The sequence below is a fragment of the Ipomoea nil genome, unplaced genomic scaffold (genome assembly GCF_001879475.1).
Source record: "Ipomoea nil cultivar Tokyo-kokei standard unplaced genomic scaffold, Asagao_1.1 scaffold0982, whole genome shotgun sequence".
NCBI lineage: Eukaryota > Viridiplantae > Streptophyta > Magnoliopsida > Solanales > Convolvulaceae > Ipomoea > Ipomoea nil.
Genome location: NW_017617410.1, coordinates 521,995 through 537,329, shown reverse-complemented (window position 1 = coordinate 537,329; position 15,335 = coordinate 521,995). Strand labels below are relative to the sequence as shown.

Here is a 15,335-nt window from a genome sequence, read left to right as displayed (position 1 = left end):
TGTAGATATATAGCAATTTTGTCATCTTTGTATATTAAAAAACATAATACCAATGGCTTGAATTATACATTATTGAAAATCTCTTTGTAGACGACATTGGTAGTAGTAACGGGATTTTATTCATCCTCGTCTATAGTTAAAACAATCAGACCATCAGGATGGGTGACTCGTGAAAAAGTCACATACAATTTACTGTGATTAAAGACTGATTTTTCGGTAATAACTCAACGTGAATCATTGTTCACATCTTTGAATTATTTATTTTTTTTTCTTTACCTATTATAAATAGAAATTACGATATTTATCAAATTGTATTTTTTTAAAAAAATATAACATTTACACATGTTATGATGGGTTAAAAAATATTTTAAAAATATTTTTTATTAATATGTATTTTTATTTTAAAATATTTTCCAGCAATCCAAACACTCCCTTAGCTTCCCATAAAAAAACTGATAAAGAAAAGTCACTTCATTAAGAAAATTAAAACTAATTAAAGTAAATCTAATCATGCTATATTTAATTGTAACTGTATATTAATTTCATTTTGAAATCATTCGTTCACATATTTAATTTTTTTTAATTATTATAATCAATAAACAGAAAGGATAATGTACTAATTAATTTATGATATTTATCAAATTCTATTTTTAAAAAAATATAAGATTTACACATGTTATGAGGGGTAAAAAAATATTTTAAATTTATTTTTTATTAGTAAGTATTTTTTAAAAAAAATAATTTTCCGCAACCCAAACACTCACTTAGTCTCACATCAAAAAATTGATAAAGAAAAGTCATATCATTAAGGGAATTAAAACTAATTAAAGTAAATGTAATCATGCTATATTTATTTGTAACTGTACATTAATTTCATTTTGAAATTATTGGTTTACATAGTTGAATTATTTATTTTTATTTAATTATTATAAATATAAATGATATTTTACTAATTAATTTATGATATTTATCAAATTGTATTTTTTAAATATAGTGTTTTATCCATGCATTGCACGTAATTTTATTTTTGTTATTATGAATTTAAAATAAATATAGAAAAAATAAAAAGATGTTAAAATGTACAATATAATAATATAGTTGGACTTTTATATATTTAGTCAAGTATATATTTTCATAACATACAAAATTAAAATTAAAATTTTGTATGGTTAATATAATCTCTAATCATGTACATATTTAGATAAATTTATAGAAAAAATTCATATAATTAAGTTGATTTATTCCAAATTGTATTTCATATTTATATATGAAATTTAAAAATATGAATAATAATAACTAAGAGAATTGTACTTAGAAATCAATAAAAAATGTAAATTCTAAATTTTGCATGAATTAATAAATATTCTAATCGGATGCATATCCTTATATGATTGTATAATACTTTGTATATACACATAATATTTATTAATATGTATATAGGAAAGTCCTATAATATAATTTCATTAATTATAATTTATATTGATAGATTTATACTTAAAAAATTATATTTAGAAATTTAAAGAGTATATGTATGTATATTTAAAAAAAATTAAAAATATTCATGTTTTGTTAATTTTATAATTTTATTTCTTTAATTATATTTCATATTTTATTAATTATAATTTAATGAAATTGTCACAAATATTTCTACGGAAGAAATCATATATTTCTCAATTTTATTAATTATATTAATTGTAATTACCAAATATTGTGGCAATTACCACAATAATTTCATTAATTATAACATTTGTTTTCTTCCAATATTTAAATACATTATCATAATAATAACACAAAAGAAGGAAAGAAAAATTATGAGAATAATCTATATCTATATATAATTAAAAGTAAAATCCTCCTAACCAAGTTTATCTCCAAAACTTAGGGACATATATATATATATATATATATATATATATATATATATATATATATATATATATATATATATATATATATATATATATATATATATTGCATATTTATCATATATGCATATTTTGTGTTTATATAGTATAATTTTTTGTATCAAACATTTGAATAGTAATAAACGGGAAAAATGTCAACATACAAATGATAATTCTTTCATTACTATACTAATTTTAATGGTAATTCAATAATTACTATATTCCACGATGAGTCAGCCTGTTCATGCCCATCATTTTTCAAGAAATATAGAAATGAAATAGTCAATGATTAAAATTGTTTATGATTTCGTTTTTAATTTTTGTCTAAAGTTAAAGATATATATTTTCGACGATTATAACATTTTTTGTATTAACTGAAAATTTGAAAGTTTTACCTTTTTTGAGATCTCTTACCATTTTATAATTTCAATATTGTGCCATTTTGAACTCATCCATGTGTATAAATACACTCTATATGACCATACAAAATCCATTGAGGAGACATTTATACTCAAGAGTAAACTTCTCCTTAAACTAAATTCGGGTGTCAAGAAAATCTCCGTTTTCATTCATAATGATATTCCTATTTCTGAGTCTTTCATCACCGTTCGGTACATCAATGATGTCTGGATTTCTGGGTCTTCCATTGTTCCCTTTGATCCTTATGATTGTGCTATTGCCAGTATTTTTTTATCTGGGTTCAGTACAACGTGGATTTTTTTGGGAGGTTTCTCTAATTAAATTGTTGGTTAAAATTTTATATTTCCTTTGTATTTTATTTTATTACTTTTTTTTTTATTATTTATACTAATATGTGAATGGAGTAACACAAAATCTGAAATTCTATTTGTTATTTATTTCTTCTTTTTAAATAATCATTATTTTTGTGTTTTAAAAAAATTTAGAAAAAATCAAATATAGCGAGATTTTTAATAGGTTAAACAAACACTCTACTCAAGTTGTGATATATATATATATATATATATATATATATATATATATATATATATATATATATATATATATATATATATATATATATATATATTATAAAAATGCTGTAAAATGAGCTCTGCTTGTTAAAAAAAAAAAAACATAGAAACTTGAATGGCATGTACAAATCTCAAAATCAACATACTAACTCTAAGTTTAAGAAAATCTTACAAAATTATCAAAATTACCGTCTTTATCATCCTCGATCGCATCTCTATAATCTTCCATAAAAACTAAACCAATAGGGTTCTGTTACAAATGCTCTTCCTCCTCAATTTCCTTTTGTTGAAGCAGAACCTCTTTAAGTATCTTCAAACTCATACCAGACGATATAAACTGCAAAACATATTGAAATACGTGAGAATATAGTTAGAAAAATGTAGAAAATTCATACAAAAAGAAAGCAGAGAGATGAGTTTGAGATTTTTTGATTGAAGAAGCCCTTGTATTTATAGGTAAAAAATACTAATTCAAAAGGAAAGTATAATAATTTATTTATTTAAGGTAATAACATTATTATTAATATTATTATTATTTATTTAATTTCCATTTGACATTTACTTACCAAATAAGTTTTACTACAAAAGTTTTGGGGGGGGGGGGGGGGGGGGGGGAATTTGTTAGGAGGATTTTACTTTTATATATATATAGAATAGATATAGATTATATATTTTGGTACAATATAATATATCTTTTATATATTTACAATTATACAAAAAGGGTCCATATTAAATTTTCGCATAGGACCACAAATTTCTTAGGAATGGTCCTGAATAAAACTATAGTGTGCATAAAATGAAATTGAATAACAAGTCTCAAATACTGAGTGTAAATTCAATAAAAACTAGTTAGCGAAATGCTGCCACGTTCTTCACGAACAAAATCTTGTTGCTGATTGGCTGGTCAAAAACTATGGCAATGAATGGGATCTGATGTTATTTTCGTCTTACCCGTAGGGAGAGCTTGCTGAGTGGCTTCAACGAGATCAAGCTGGGGTTCCTATACTCAGGGAGATTAGTCATTTGTTTAGTTTTTCTGTTTGGGGCCGAGCCCTTCCTTCCTTTCAAAATAAATTGTCAAATGAAACTGTAATTTATCAAAATAATACTTTATTTGTATTGTAATTAAACTACAGTGTATATAAATTGAAACTAAATACGTCATAAAAACAAAATTAGTTAGACAGAACTGGTGTTGTTTCTTTTCATTAAAAGAAACAACACCATTAGTAAAAGTTGCCACAAAATTGTGGTATAGTACTTTAAGATGAAGTTTGTTAGTCAGGGAAGTTCAAACTTTAATGCGAATATAAAAGGTGAAAAATTAGGTGTAATATTTGACATAGGAAAGCTCGGGTCAATGAAAATTTAATTACATGATGTAAGGAAAATAAATCTCGGGCTAGGATTCTTTTTCATAATGACCATGAATCAACTAAATTTATTTAATTACGTATTTATCCTTTTTGGCACGCACCATGTAAAAAGTCTCCTAATATAAATTTAAAAAGTCTCCCATCTATACGAAGGACAATATTGTTTATCGAATAAATTTGTCTCTTTGAACACTTTTTTACATTAGTATTGTTTTGTATTTTGAATATTTTGTTTTATACGAAAATTTTTGACATATGGTTCGTTATTAATTTATAAGTGATTTATTAAAATTTCAATTATTCGCTATCGGAGGTATTAAAGCAAACAGTCTTGAAATATTGACGGACGCGGCTCATTTACTTTCAGATGTTGCAGTTTTTGCAATATCGTTGTTTTCATTGTGGGCGGCAGGATGGGAAGCTACCCGTGCAATCCTATGGGTTTTTCAAGATTGAGATTCATGGGTGGTTGGTTTATATTGAAATGATATAGCTTCTTGTTGGGATCCTTGTTTATGAGGTTGTTGATAGACTGATAAATGATATATGTGAAGTCCAGGGAGGATCCGTGATGTTTGCAGTTTCTGTTTTTGGATTAGCGGTTAATATAATTATAGCTGTCTTGCTTGGTCATGATGGTGACGATGACTATCACGAGGGGCATTCTGACCATAGGGAGCCCTTACTTAAGGCTTGCTCTAAAGGTGGAAAGAAGAAGTAAAGGAACATAAATGTGCAGGGGTTATCTTCACATACTTAGGGATATGATTTTATTCAGAGTGTGGGTGTGATGATTGGCGAGGCAATCATATGGTACAAACCAGAGTGGAAGATTATCGATCCTTTCTGCACTCAAATCTTCTCTGTGCTCGTGCTGGGGACGGCCATAAGAATGATACGCAATATCCTCATCCTCGAGGTTTTGATGGAAAGCACCCCCCAGAGAAGAGGAAGTTGTTGCAGTTCATGAATTGCATATATATGGGCAATGCCATGTAAAGATCAAGAAGGAAGCGGATGCTAACATTGTGCTGTGGATATTCTAAAAACCATATGATTGTTGTGGATGACAAACACATTTCCAATCTTCCCAACACTCTACGTCTCTACTCTCTTTCTATCTGAATGGTAACATTGGTAATAATCAATTACCTTGTCCAGTACACTGTCAGACAGCATCGGCTTCTTTCTTGATCTTTACATGCCAAGCTAACAGCACTTTCCCCATTGTTATTGCCGATTTATGCAATTCATGAAATGCAACAACCTCCTCCATCTCACAAAGCACATCCTCAAGCCTAGTTGCATCAATTTCTTCTCCATAAAAACCTAGCTAGATGATAGTGTATTATTCTTATGGTCGTGCCCATCACGAGCACAGAGAAGGTTAGAGTGCAGAAAAGATCACCGATGACCTTTCACTCTGGTTTGTACCATATGATTGCCCCACCAATTATAACACCCAAGCTCTAAATAAAATACCCGAGTACGTGACATTTATATTCCTTTCCTTCTTTCCACTTTTTGACCTGCTTTCACCCTCAGAGCAAGCCTTAAGTAGGGGCTCCGAATGTTCTAATTCGTGCTCATTGTGGCCAGAATGCCCATCGTGATGATCATGGTGTTGAACGATTATAACTCTATGATTTTGCACATCGTCACCATCATGGCTATGCACATGATCATGCCCTCCATGCCCATGCCCATGATCATTGCCATGGTCATGATCAAGCAAGACAACCATATATAATTATATTAACCACTAATCCAAAAACAAAAACTGCAAACTTGAGGCCGAGATCCCTAGACTTTACCTGTATCATTTATCAGTCTATCAACGGCCTCATAAACAATTCAGGATCCCAGCAAGAAGCCATATCATTTGAATAGAAAACAACGCCTCAAGAATCTCAATCCTAAAAAAACCCACAGGACTGGCGCGGGGTAGCTTCCCATCCTGGAACCCACAATGATATTGAAAAAGCTGCAACATCTAATAACAAATGAGCTACTATACGTCCCTCAATATTGCAACATTGTTTGCTTTAATACCTCCAATAACTTCAACCGTCATAAATATGACACAGAGTACCACAGCAATACAGAGTTTTTTCAGGGTTGTTGAGCGCTCTTATGTGTCCCTGCAAACAATATAATGTCACAACAGTCAAAATCTACTGCAGATGAATTTGAAGCATCTCACACTCATATTGATATGGATTTCCTCAAATAATGATTCGGTTCATATGAAATGTAAATCTTACATGGAGTACTGAATAGCCTCAAAAGCAGTATCCCAAGGCAGAAACTCGTTAACTGCCACCTCCTTGTACAAGTACGAAAAGACAGATTTAAGAAAATGAGTTATTCTACAAGTACGAAAGGTGTTCATGCCTTCATGCATGCTTCAATACAAAAGGAGAATTTAAAGCCTAACAAACCAACTATACTGACATGTAATAGACAATTTCCATGTACACTCTCAGGAAAGTTGGTCGAGACAAAGTTCCATTAAATACCAACTCCTTAGTCAGAGTAGTGTCTCAAGGGGACTAGTAGCAACAAGGCGTTTAAACCAAGGACATAGAACTAGTATTCCTCCCTAGGAAACTTCCCTGGTTAATGTGTTCTCACATCTAATGTATAGCAGTTTGAGAGTTCTAAATCAAAATAGAGTATTTACTTATGGTTAAGGCTTTAAAGAAACAAGGTGAATTCTATTTCGATGGTCTAAACGTGCTTAAATTCAGAAACTTTGGCAACTAATTTTATGTATAAAGTTCAACTTAGGAACTAAATCCATTCTTAAACTATCATACCTTAATCAGACTAGTTTTCTTGTCAAGTTCGCATTTGACTTTGCTCCCTTTTGTTATCTCAATAACCTGTAAAAAATGCAGCACAAAGTCACAAATCAATGCAGCCGAAGGTATACTCCAGTCATAACATCATCTCATGATCTTAAGCTTAGTAATGGAAGAAATATGCCAATCATCAATCAATCAAATAGGTGAAAATCCAGTCCACATAAAAGCAGAAAGACTACTTACAACATTGAAAGTTTTTGGGTGCTTCAGCTCCTACAAATAAAACAAAAAAAGAAATTAATGGAAACATCAAATTTAAGCGTGTGTTAAGCAGAATAAAACAGTCGTGGAGAAGAATAATCACCTATCTCAAGATCGTGCCAAGGATGAGCAGCAACAGATCGATCTTCTGGACATAGAAGAGATCGAGGATCCTCGATCTCATTCAGACGAGGAGTCCTCTTAATTATGTGGAAATGCAGCAACTTCATTGGATTGGCTCATGTTTAATTTGACTGATTACTATAAACAAACCAAAACACACCAAGGATTAAGCAAAAGAGTTCCATGGTAAAATCGGATGGAGTTGATCCAATATAAATACTAGGAACACAGAAAAAGTACATACCTCTGAATGGAACAATTAGCTTTCGGGCGCGGGCCGCCCAAGAAACAGATTCCACTTTTGCAGCAGTGCTGAGGTCGTTTCTTGTTAGCTGGAACGGCATGGGATTTGCATGTTATCCAGAGGGTCCCACGTAGCCGTTCCACAGCAGGTCGACGTCTTCAGCTGGAATTGCATGGTGGACGCCAGTCTACAGCTGGATTGCCCATTCCTCGCTAAAGCGAATGGGACATGACTTTCTCACTCTGAATGAATTGACCGACCACCTAGCTTTATATCAGTTTTGAACTAATATATATATATATATATATATATATATATATATATATATATATTGAAGGGTTTATGTGCGAATGACGCACCTTAAGTATTAAAATAGCGCATCTTAAGCACACAAACAAAATATTTGAATACAACAAAGCACCCTAAGACCACAAACCACGCACCTAAGGTTTTAAAATGGTTCATTTTAAGTTTCATATAACTGACGCACCTTAAGCATACAAATCACGCACCTTAAGAAGAAAAACAACGCACCTTAAGTAGGAAACTCACGCACCTTAAGTTTCAACAACTATTCACATTAAGTACACAACCCACGCACCTTAAACACAAAATTCACGCACCTTACACACAAAATCACGACACCAAAGAACAAAACTCATGCACCTTAAATTTAACCTATATGCAAAAATTACCAAATTATCACCGCATTTTTTTTTTAATTTTGGTAAATCTTGGACATTGATTTAATCAAAATCAATGGCTCTCCTCTCACCGCACAACCGTACCTGGGCGCACCAACCGCATTTGAACCTAATTCTTTATATATATGTGTGTGTGTGTGTGTGTTTTAATAATTGTTGTGGTGTTTGTTTGGTTATTGTTTATAAACATAGATTATTTATTGTTCACAAGCATTAACAAACATGTTCGTGAACTTTGAGGTAATATAACATTACCAAGATTAATTACTTGAACCAAACTATAAGAAAATGGAAGTAATCAAACTATAAGAAAATGGAGGTAATCAAACTATAAGAAAATAGAGCAGGGTTGTAAAAATCGGTCTAGGCGCCCGTCTAGGCCCCGCCTAAGCTAGGCGCTAGGCGCCTCTAGACCATGGCGATTTTCGCCCTAGGCGCCCGCCTAGGTTACCGGCCGCCTAGCGCCTAACTCGGCCGATTTGGCCGCCTAGCGTCTAAGTTAGTCGAGTTAACTCGTCCATTTCGGTCGAGTTAACTCGATCCGCTCGGTCTATTTTTTTATTTTATATATATATATATATATATATATATATATATATATATATATATATATATATATATATATATATATATATATTTGTGTGTGTGTGTGTGCGCGCGCGCGCGCATACATATATATAATATGACATATACACTCGTAGACTAGTTTGATACTTTGGATCTTTGGATGATTGAAGTATTTGAGTATTTTTAATTTTTAATTTGTTTTAATGTTTTTTTTTTAAATCATTGTTTTGATGTTATGACTTATGAATTATCATTAATTCATTTATTTGGATGTGTTATTTCATTAAATGTTGAAAACAACCTCATTAAAATTGTCAAACTGCAAGTCTACCACTGTTTTTTTTGCGCTCACCTAGCGCCGCCTAGATTCCGCCTAGGCGCCGCCTAGACCGCCTAGGCGCTAGGCGTTGTCCGGGCGCCCGACTAGCGCCTAGCGCCTACTGCAACCATGAAATAGAGATAATCATATTACATTGAAATATTACCGTCATATCAACTTTGAGGTAATATAACATTACCAAGATTAATCACTTGAACCAAACGCTCCTAAGGGTAATAATAAGTGATAAATTGGTCCATTGTTACTTATTAGAAAAGAAAAATATAATAATTTTGATAAAAAAAAATATATATTATACTTTTAAACCAAAATGTAGTATTAAGGGTTGAAGAGTCACTATTACATAAATAACATATAACGTCGAGTCTATAATGTCAGTTTTTTATAAAACCGACGTTAAAAGTCAAATAAATTTATAAAATATTTAAAAAATCATTTAGCGTCGATTTTTTATTATAAAGAACCAAACGCTCCTAAGGGTAATAATAAGTGATAAATTGGTCCATTGTTACTTATTAGAAAAGAAAAATATAATAATTTTGATAAAAAAATATACATTATACTTTTAAACCAAAATGTAGTATTAAGGGTTGAAGAGTCACTACTACATAAATAACATATAACGCCGAGTCTATAATGTCAGTTTTTTATAAAACCGACGTTAAAAGTCAAATAAATTTATAAAATATTTAAAAATATCATTTAACGTCGATTTTTTATTATAAATCGACGTTGTAAATCACTAAAAAAAAAAATAATAATAACGAGAACGACATACGACGTCGGTTATTTAAATAACTGACGTCGTATGCAATTTTTTTTTAATTTTTTTTTATCATATATGACGTCGGTTAGGCATAAAATCGACGTCGTATATGATTAAATTTTTTTTTTTAATATTAAACGCCATTATTTTACTAAGAATTTTAAAAAAAAAAAAAAATCTGACATGAATACATGATACGACGTCAGTTTTATGACTAACCGACGTCGTAAGGTTTATTATAAACCAAGTTGCGCCGAAACATAAACCCATCAGCCCCCTCCATCTTCTTCTTTTCTCTCCGCCGCACCGCCTCCTCGTCGCACTCCTACACCGCCGGACAGCAGTACAACCGCACACCCGCGTTGCTGGATAGCCTCATCGTCGCCACAACCTACATTGTGAGTTTTTGTATGTTTTTTGAAATATTGTTTCAATTTTGAAATTTTTGGGAGTTGACAATAATTATTTTATTACATTTGGAATTATTGATTAATGTATTTCGAATTTTAGGGTTTACTAGGTATATATTTTGAATTTTATACATTATAGTATATATATTTTGAATTTTTGGAATTATTGTGTGTGTGTGTGTGTGTGTGTGTGTGTGTGTGTGTGTGTGTGTGTGTGTGTGTGTGTGTGTGTATATATATATATATATATATATATATATATATATATATATATATATATATTGTGTATTTTAGGATTATTTTTATTATATATTGTATTATTGTTAATTTATTTTGAATTGAATTAATGTTAATATATTTAGAATTTTAAGAATTATTGTGTATTTTAGAAATTATTGTTATTATATTTCGAATTATTGATAATTTATTTCAAATTTTAGGAAATAATGTTAATATATTTTGAATTTTAGGAATTATTGTTATTATATTTCAAATTATTGTTAATTTATTTCGAATTTTAGGAATTACTGTTAATATATTTTGAATTTTAAGAATTATTGTGCATTTAGGAATTAATGTTAATATATTTTGTATTATTGTTATTATAATTCGAATTATTGTTAAAACTTGTAGGTGATTAGTTGGATTCGAGGTTTGTTTATCGACGTGGACACATCTTTGGTGAGGTAAGATCTTTATCTATTTATTTTTCTACGAACTTGCGGCTTTCCCTTGTGCATCCGGTGATTGCCACACCGTGATCTATGTTTATTTATATTTTTGGCTTTCTCGTGGTCTATGTTTATTTATATTTTTGGCTTTCTCTTGTATGCGTATCCGGTGATTAACCACACTGTGGTCTATGTTTAATTAGGGTTAATATTATTTTAGATTGACTTGTGATGGATAAAAGTTGGATGAAAGCTTCCCGGATTAGTAAGGAATATGAAGACGGAATTAGACAATTTTTAGACTTTGCAATCTAAGAAATTAAGTGCAAACGCCATATATGATCATCTAATTTGTGATTAATCTAAGTTATACAAAATGGATATGACACGGTGAAGGGGGAGGAGTAACTAGTACATCTAATATGTATGTTGACAACGAAGCAAATGAAGATGATGACTTTGAAGATCGGTTGTTACAAAACTGACGTGGTATGTAATTAAAAAAAATAAAATTAAACAACTATATATAATCGGTTATTTATTAATAACCGACGTTGTAAGTTATATTTAATAAATAAAAATAATAATATACGATGTCGGTTTTTTTATAAGTGTTCCTTGTTACCAAAGAAAGAGTGTATAGGTATATCTGTCTATACTTATACTAAAGCATCATGTTCATTTTGTTGCATGATTATAAGAGTTGCATGTTTTACATGAAAGTATGAGAAGAAGCATGACTTTATATTATCGTTTATTTATTATATGATAGCATGAGATTGCTTATTGCGATATATGATAGCATGAGATTGTTTATTGAGATATATGATAGCATGAGATTGCTTAATGAGATATATGATAGTATGAGATTGCTTATTGAGATATATGATAGCATGAGATTGCTTATTGAGATATATGATGGCATGAGATTGCTTATTGAGATATATGATATTATGATATTGCTTGTTGAAGTTTAAGTATATTATTACCCATCAGTTTGAGCATGATTAGTCTATTTCGCCATGATAAGATATGTATGTGGAATCATGAGATTGTTGATGAGTTAAATGATAGAGAAAGTATGCCTATTTGATAATTAGGTTGCAAGCATATAGAAATACTGTTGAGTATGTTTAAATGTTGTTAAAGTGATTGAGAATATTTGATCTAAGTGTATGAAACAAATGTTTTCTAAAAGTATATGTTATAGTATTTTACAGGGTTGAGTAGCGTTATACTTAGCTTCGTGCTAACGGGTTGTTTTCTACTTGTTTGTTTGTTAACCTCATTCAGGAGGGCCCAGTTCTTGAGAGTGTTTGAGTTAGACTAAATTAGCTTAAAGTGCTAGTTGTAGTCTAAACTCTTATCAGTTACGTTTATTTTGAGACTTGGTTGTAGACTTATTTAGATGTTTTGTTGGTGTTGGACACCAGGGTTATCCCCCAATATTTGTTTAAAGTTAGTAAGCTTGAATATGTTTAGATCATTTCTTTGCCTGTGCAATCACCGTGTATGGTGATTGTGGCAGTGACACCTCTTAAAGTATTTAAAGTATGTTTAGTAAGTTTATTATGCTTGTTTAGTATCCCTTTCTAAGTTAAGTATTGTTAATAAGGTTTTAGAAAAGTGGGGTGTTACACTCACAAATTCCTAAGATCCTTCTTGAAGGTCCTCTTCCAAGTGATCTTTCCTAAGCTCGGTGATGGGGAAAGGTCTAAGCTTGGTAGCCTTCGATGGTGGAAAGGGTGAAGAACTCCTTTGGCTAGGTTTGGGGGAAGGGGATTTTCGAGAGAGAGAGATGTAGGCCGGGTTGAGTTGATTTTCGTTTTTTGTCAAGTGTAGGAGTAGAGGTTTTAGGTTATAACTTGGGTAACAAGGCATAAAACTGATTTGATCACAAGTGGGCCCTTTTATCCATTTAGAAGACTAACGGGCTTTAATTTAATTAAAAGACATTAGGTCTACAGTATTAAATCAAGGTCCACCCATTGGCCACATTAATTAATTAAGGGATTTAGGTCAAACTTGATTCCCTTAGCTAAATTTAATGGGAATCATTAGAATAACGATGAGGAACTTACGAATTAATTAAATAATTAATTCAGGTTTTAAAGGATAAATTTACGGGGTGTCACACCGGTGCAGCCGTTGCATGGAAATCCCCTAAGCAAACTGTGATAGCTAGATCTACGATGGAATCTGAGCTGATAGCCTTGGACAAAGGTTGTGAAGAGGCTGAATGGCTACGCCATTTTCTAGAGGATATTCCGAATTGGAAAAGACATGTACCTCCAATATGTGTGCATTGTGATAGTCAAGCCACAATTGGGAGAGTACAGAGTCATATGTATAATGGTAAGTCTAGACATGTGCGTCGTAGACATAATACCATTAGACAACTTCTCACAACTGGTGTTGTCTCAATTGACTACGTAAATTGAAAAGACAATATAGCGGATTCGCTGACCAAAGGGTTAGGTAAAGAAGTTGTGGAGAAGTTGACACGAGGAATTGGTCTAAAGCCATTGGACTAAAAAGTTCTATAGTGGATACCCAACCTAGATGGCACCTAGGTTCAATGGGACAACTAAATTATGGAATGGAGCGTGTCACTGTGGGGGTCTCGGACTCCCTACCACTCTTCGTTGAAACAGTGACTCCCGCAAGAGGCTAGCACATTGATGCTTTAATGATTCGAATGTCGGTTGACATGTGTGAGTATGCGGGATACTCGAGAAAGAATCACTTATGTAAGAGAGAAGTGAGGGTTGCTTCAAAGGAGAATTGATGGGCACAACACTTTAGAAACTCTCGCAGAACCAGGAACGGTGACCCACGACCAAAATGGGCACACTCATGATAACAGAACACGGTTGGGAGGTTCCTGTGTGAGATATGTCATCGTCTACACAAACGACAGTCGGTTCAAAGACATCGTGTTCTACCATACAGCCAGTAGAGTAAACATATCTTCACCAGTGAAGGTTCAAAGGGTGCGGTACATTCTACCTATCCTATGCAGGGTTTGACCGTTGAACGCAGTTGTTTTCGATTTCAAAATACCCTGAAAATCAATTTTTCATTCATGTGGGGGATTATTGGAAAAAATAGCTTAAAATGGCATGTTAAGTGGCTATTTTGTGGTACAATTATCAGTGGGGTCCACTTCCGATTTGGGTCGGGTCAAAGTGGATTCGGGTTCTTCGTAGTGAGACAAAGAGATTGATATATTGTACGCTCAGAAATGGATAATGGGTGAATGAGATATTGATTCTCAAAATAGACCCATTAAGTTGGAAAAATGAAGGGAAAAAGTGAAGCTTTTCTCCCACATTGGTTTGGGAAGAGGATTTTTCCCACTATTTATACAAGAGCTCTTTTAAGGTTTATTGAATTGTATGGCTTGTTGTTTCAAGTGTTACAAAATTGGTTTTAATACCAATTTAATTAAATGCTATCACTCGAACAGTCCTATATATCTGATAGAGCCGTGGCTTGTTGTTTCAAGTGTTACAAAATTGGTTTTAATACCAATTTAAATGTTATCACTCCAACAGTCCTATATTCTGATAGAGCCAATAGTCCTATATATTTGGTAGAGCAGCAGAATTTTCTTAGCCAACAAATTGTGTTCATACCTTGCTCACCTAGGCTACAACGCTCCTAGCACTTGTGGGAGGTAGCAAATAGGGTTTTAAGGAAAAAGTAATCGCTCGACTTGTGCTAAAAACCCTACACTAAACACAAGCCTATCTCTTCATCCTTTCCTTCCCTCCTCTACAGAAAATAATAATCCTTATTTTGTAGGATTATTATTCGTTTTTACCAACGATTACCCAACAGTTAATTCCACAATGAATTTGATCCAAGGTGAAGATTGTTAGAATATAGTTCAAATCCACTCACCCCATGCAGCAGCCCCACGTACTCATCATCCACGATGGCAAGATTCTCTCCCATTCTCAATTGTAGTGGCGCAATTCTCTCTTTCATTTTTAGTATAAATAGCCTTTGCATTTCTTTGTATTCAATCATCATTCATCAATATCAATAGAAATTCATTCTCTTTGGAAGAAGAAATTCATTCTCTTTCTTTTCATTCCCCATGAAATTAATAATGATAAATAGTTGGGAAGAATAATGATAAATAGTTTGATATACTTCTTAGAG

General features: G+C 31.8%; 1 protein-coding gene and 1 pseudogene across 1 annotated transcript; one reads left to right on the top strand and one right to left on the bottom strand.

Moving 5' to 3' along the window:
- The first annotated feature begins 2,526 nt into the window (after positions 1 to 2,526).
- On the top strand, positions 2,527 to 5,242 carry LOC109179974 (metal tolerance protein A1-like). Its single transcript, XM_019329449.1, has 3 exons — positions 2,527 to 2,586; positions 4,766 to 4,963; positions 5,051 to 5,242. Exons 1-3 carry the CDS (start codon positions 2,527 to 2,529, stop codon positions 5,240 to 5,242), a joined length of 450 nt encoding a protein of 149 aa, XP_019184994.1.
- LOC109179973 lies at positions 4,551 to 15,125 on the bottom strand (annotated as a pseudogene).
- Between the last annotated feature and the right edge of the window lie 210 nt (positions 15,126 to 15,335).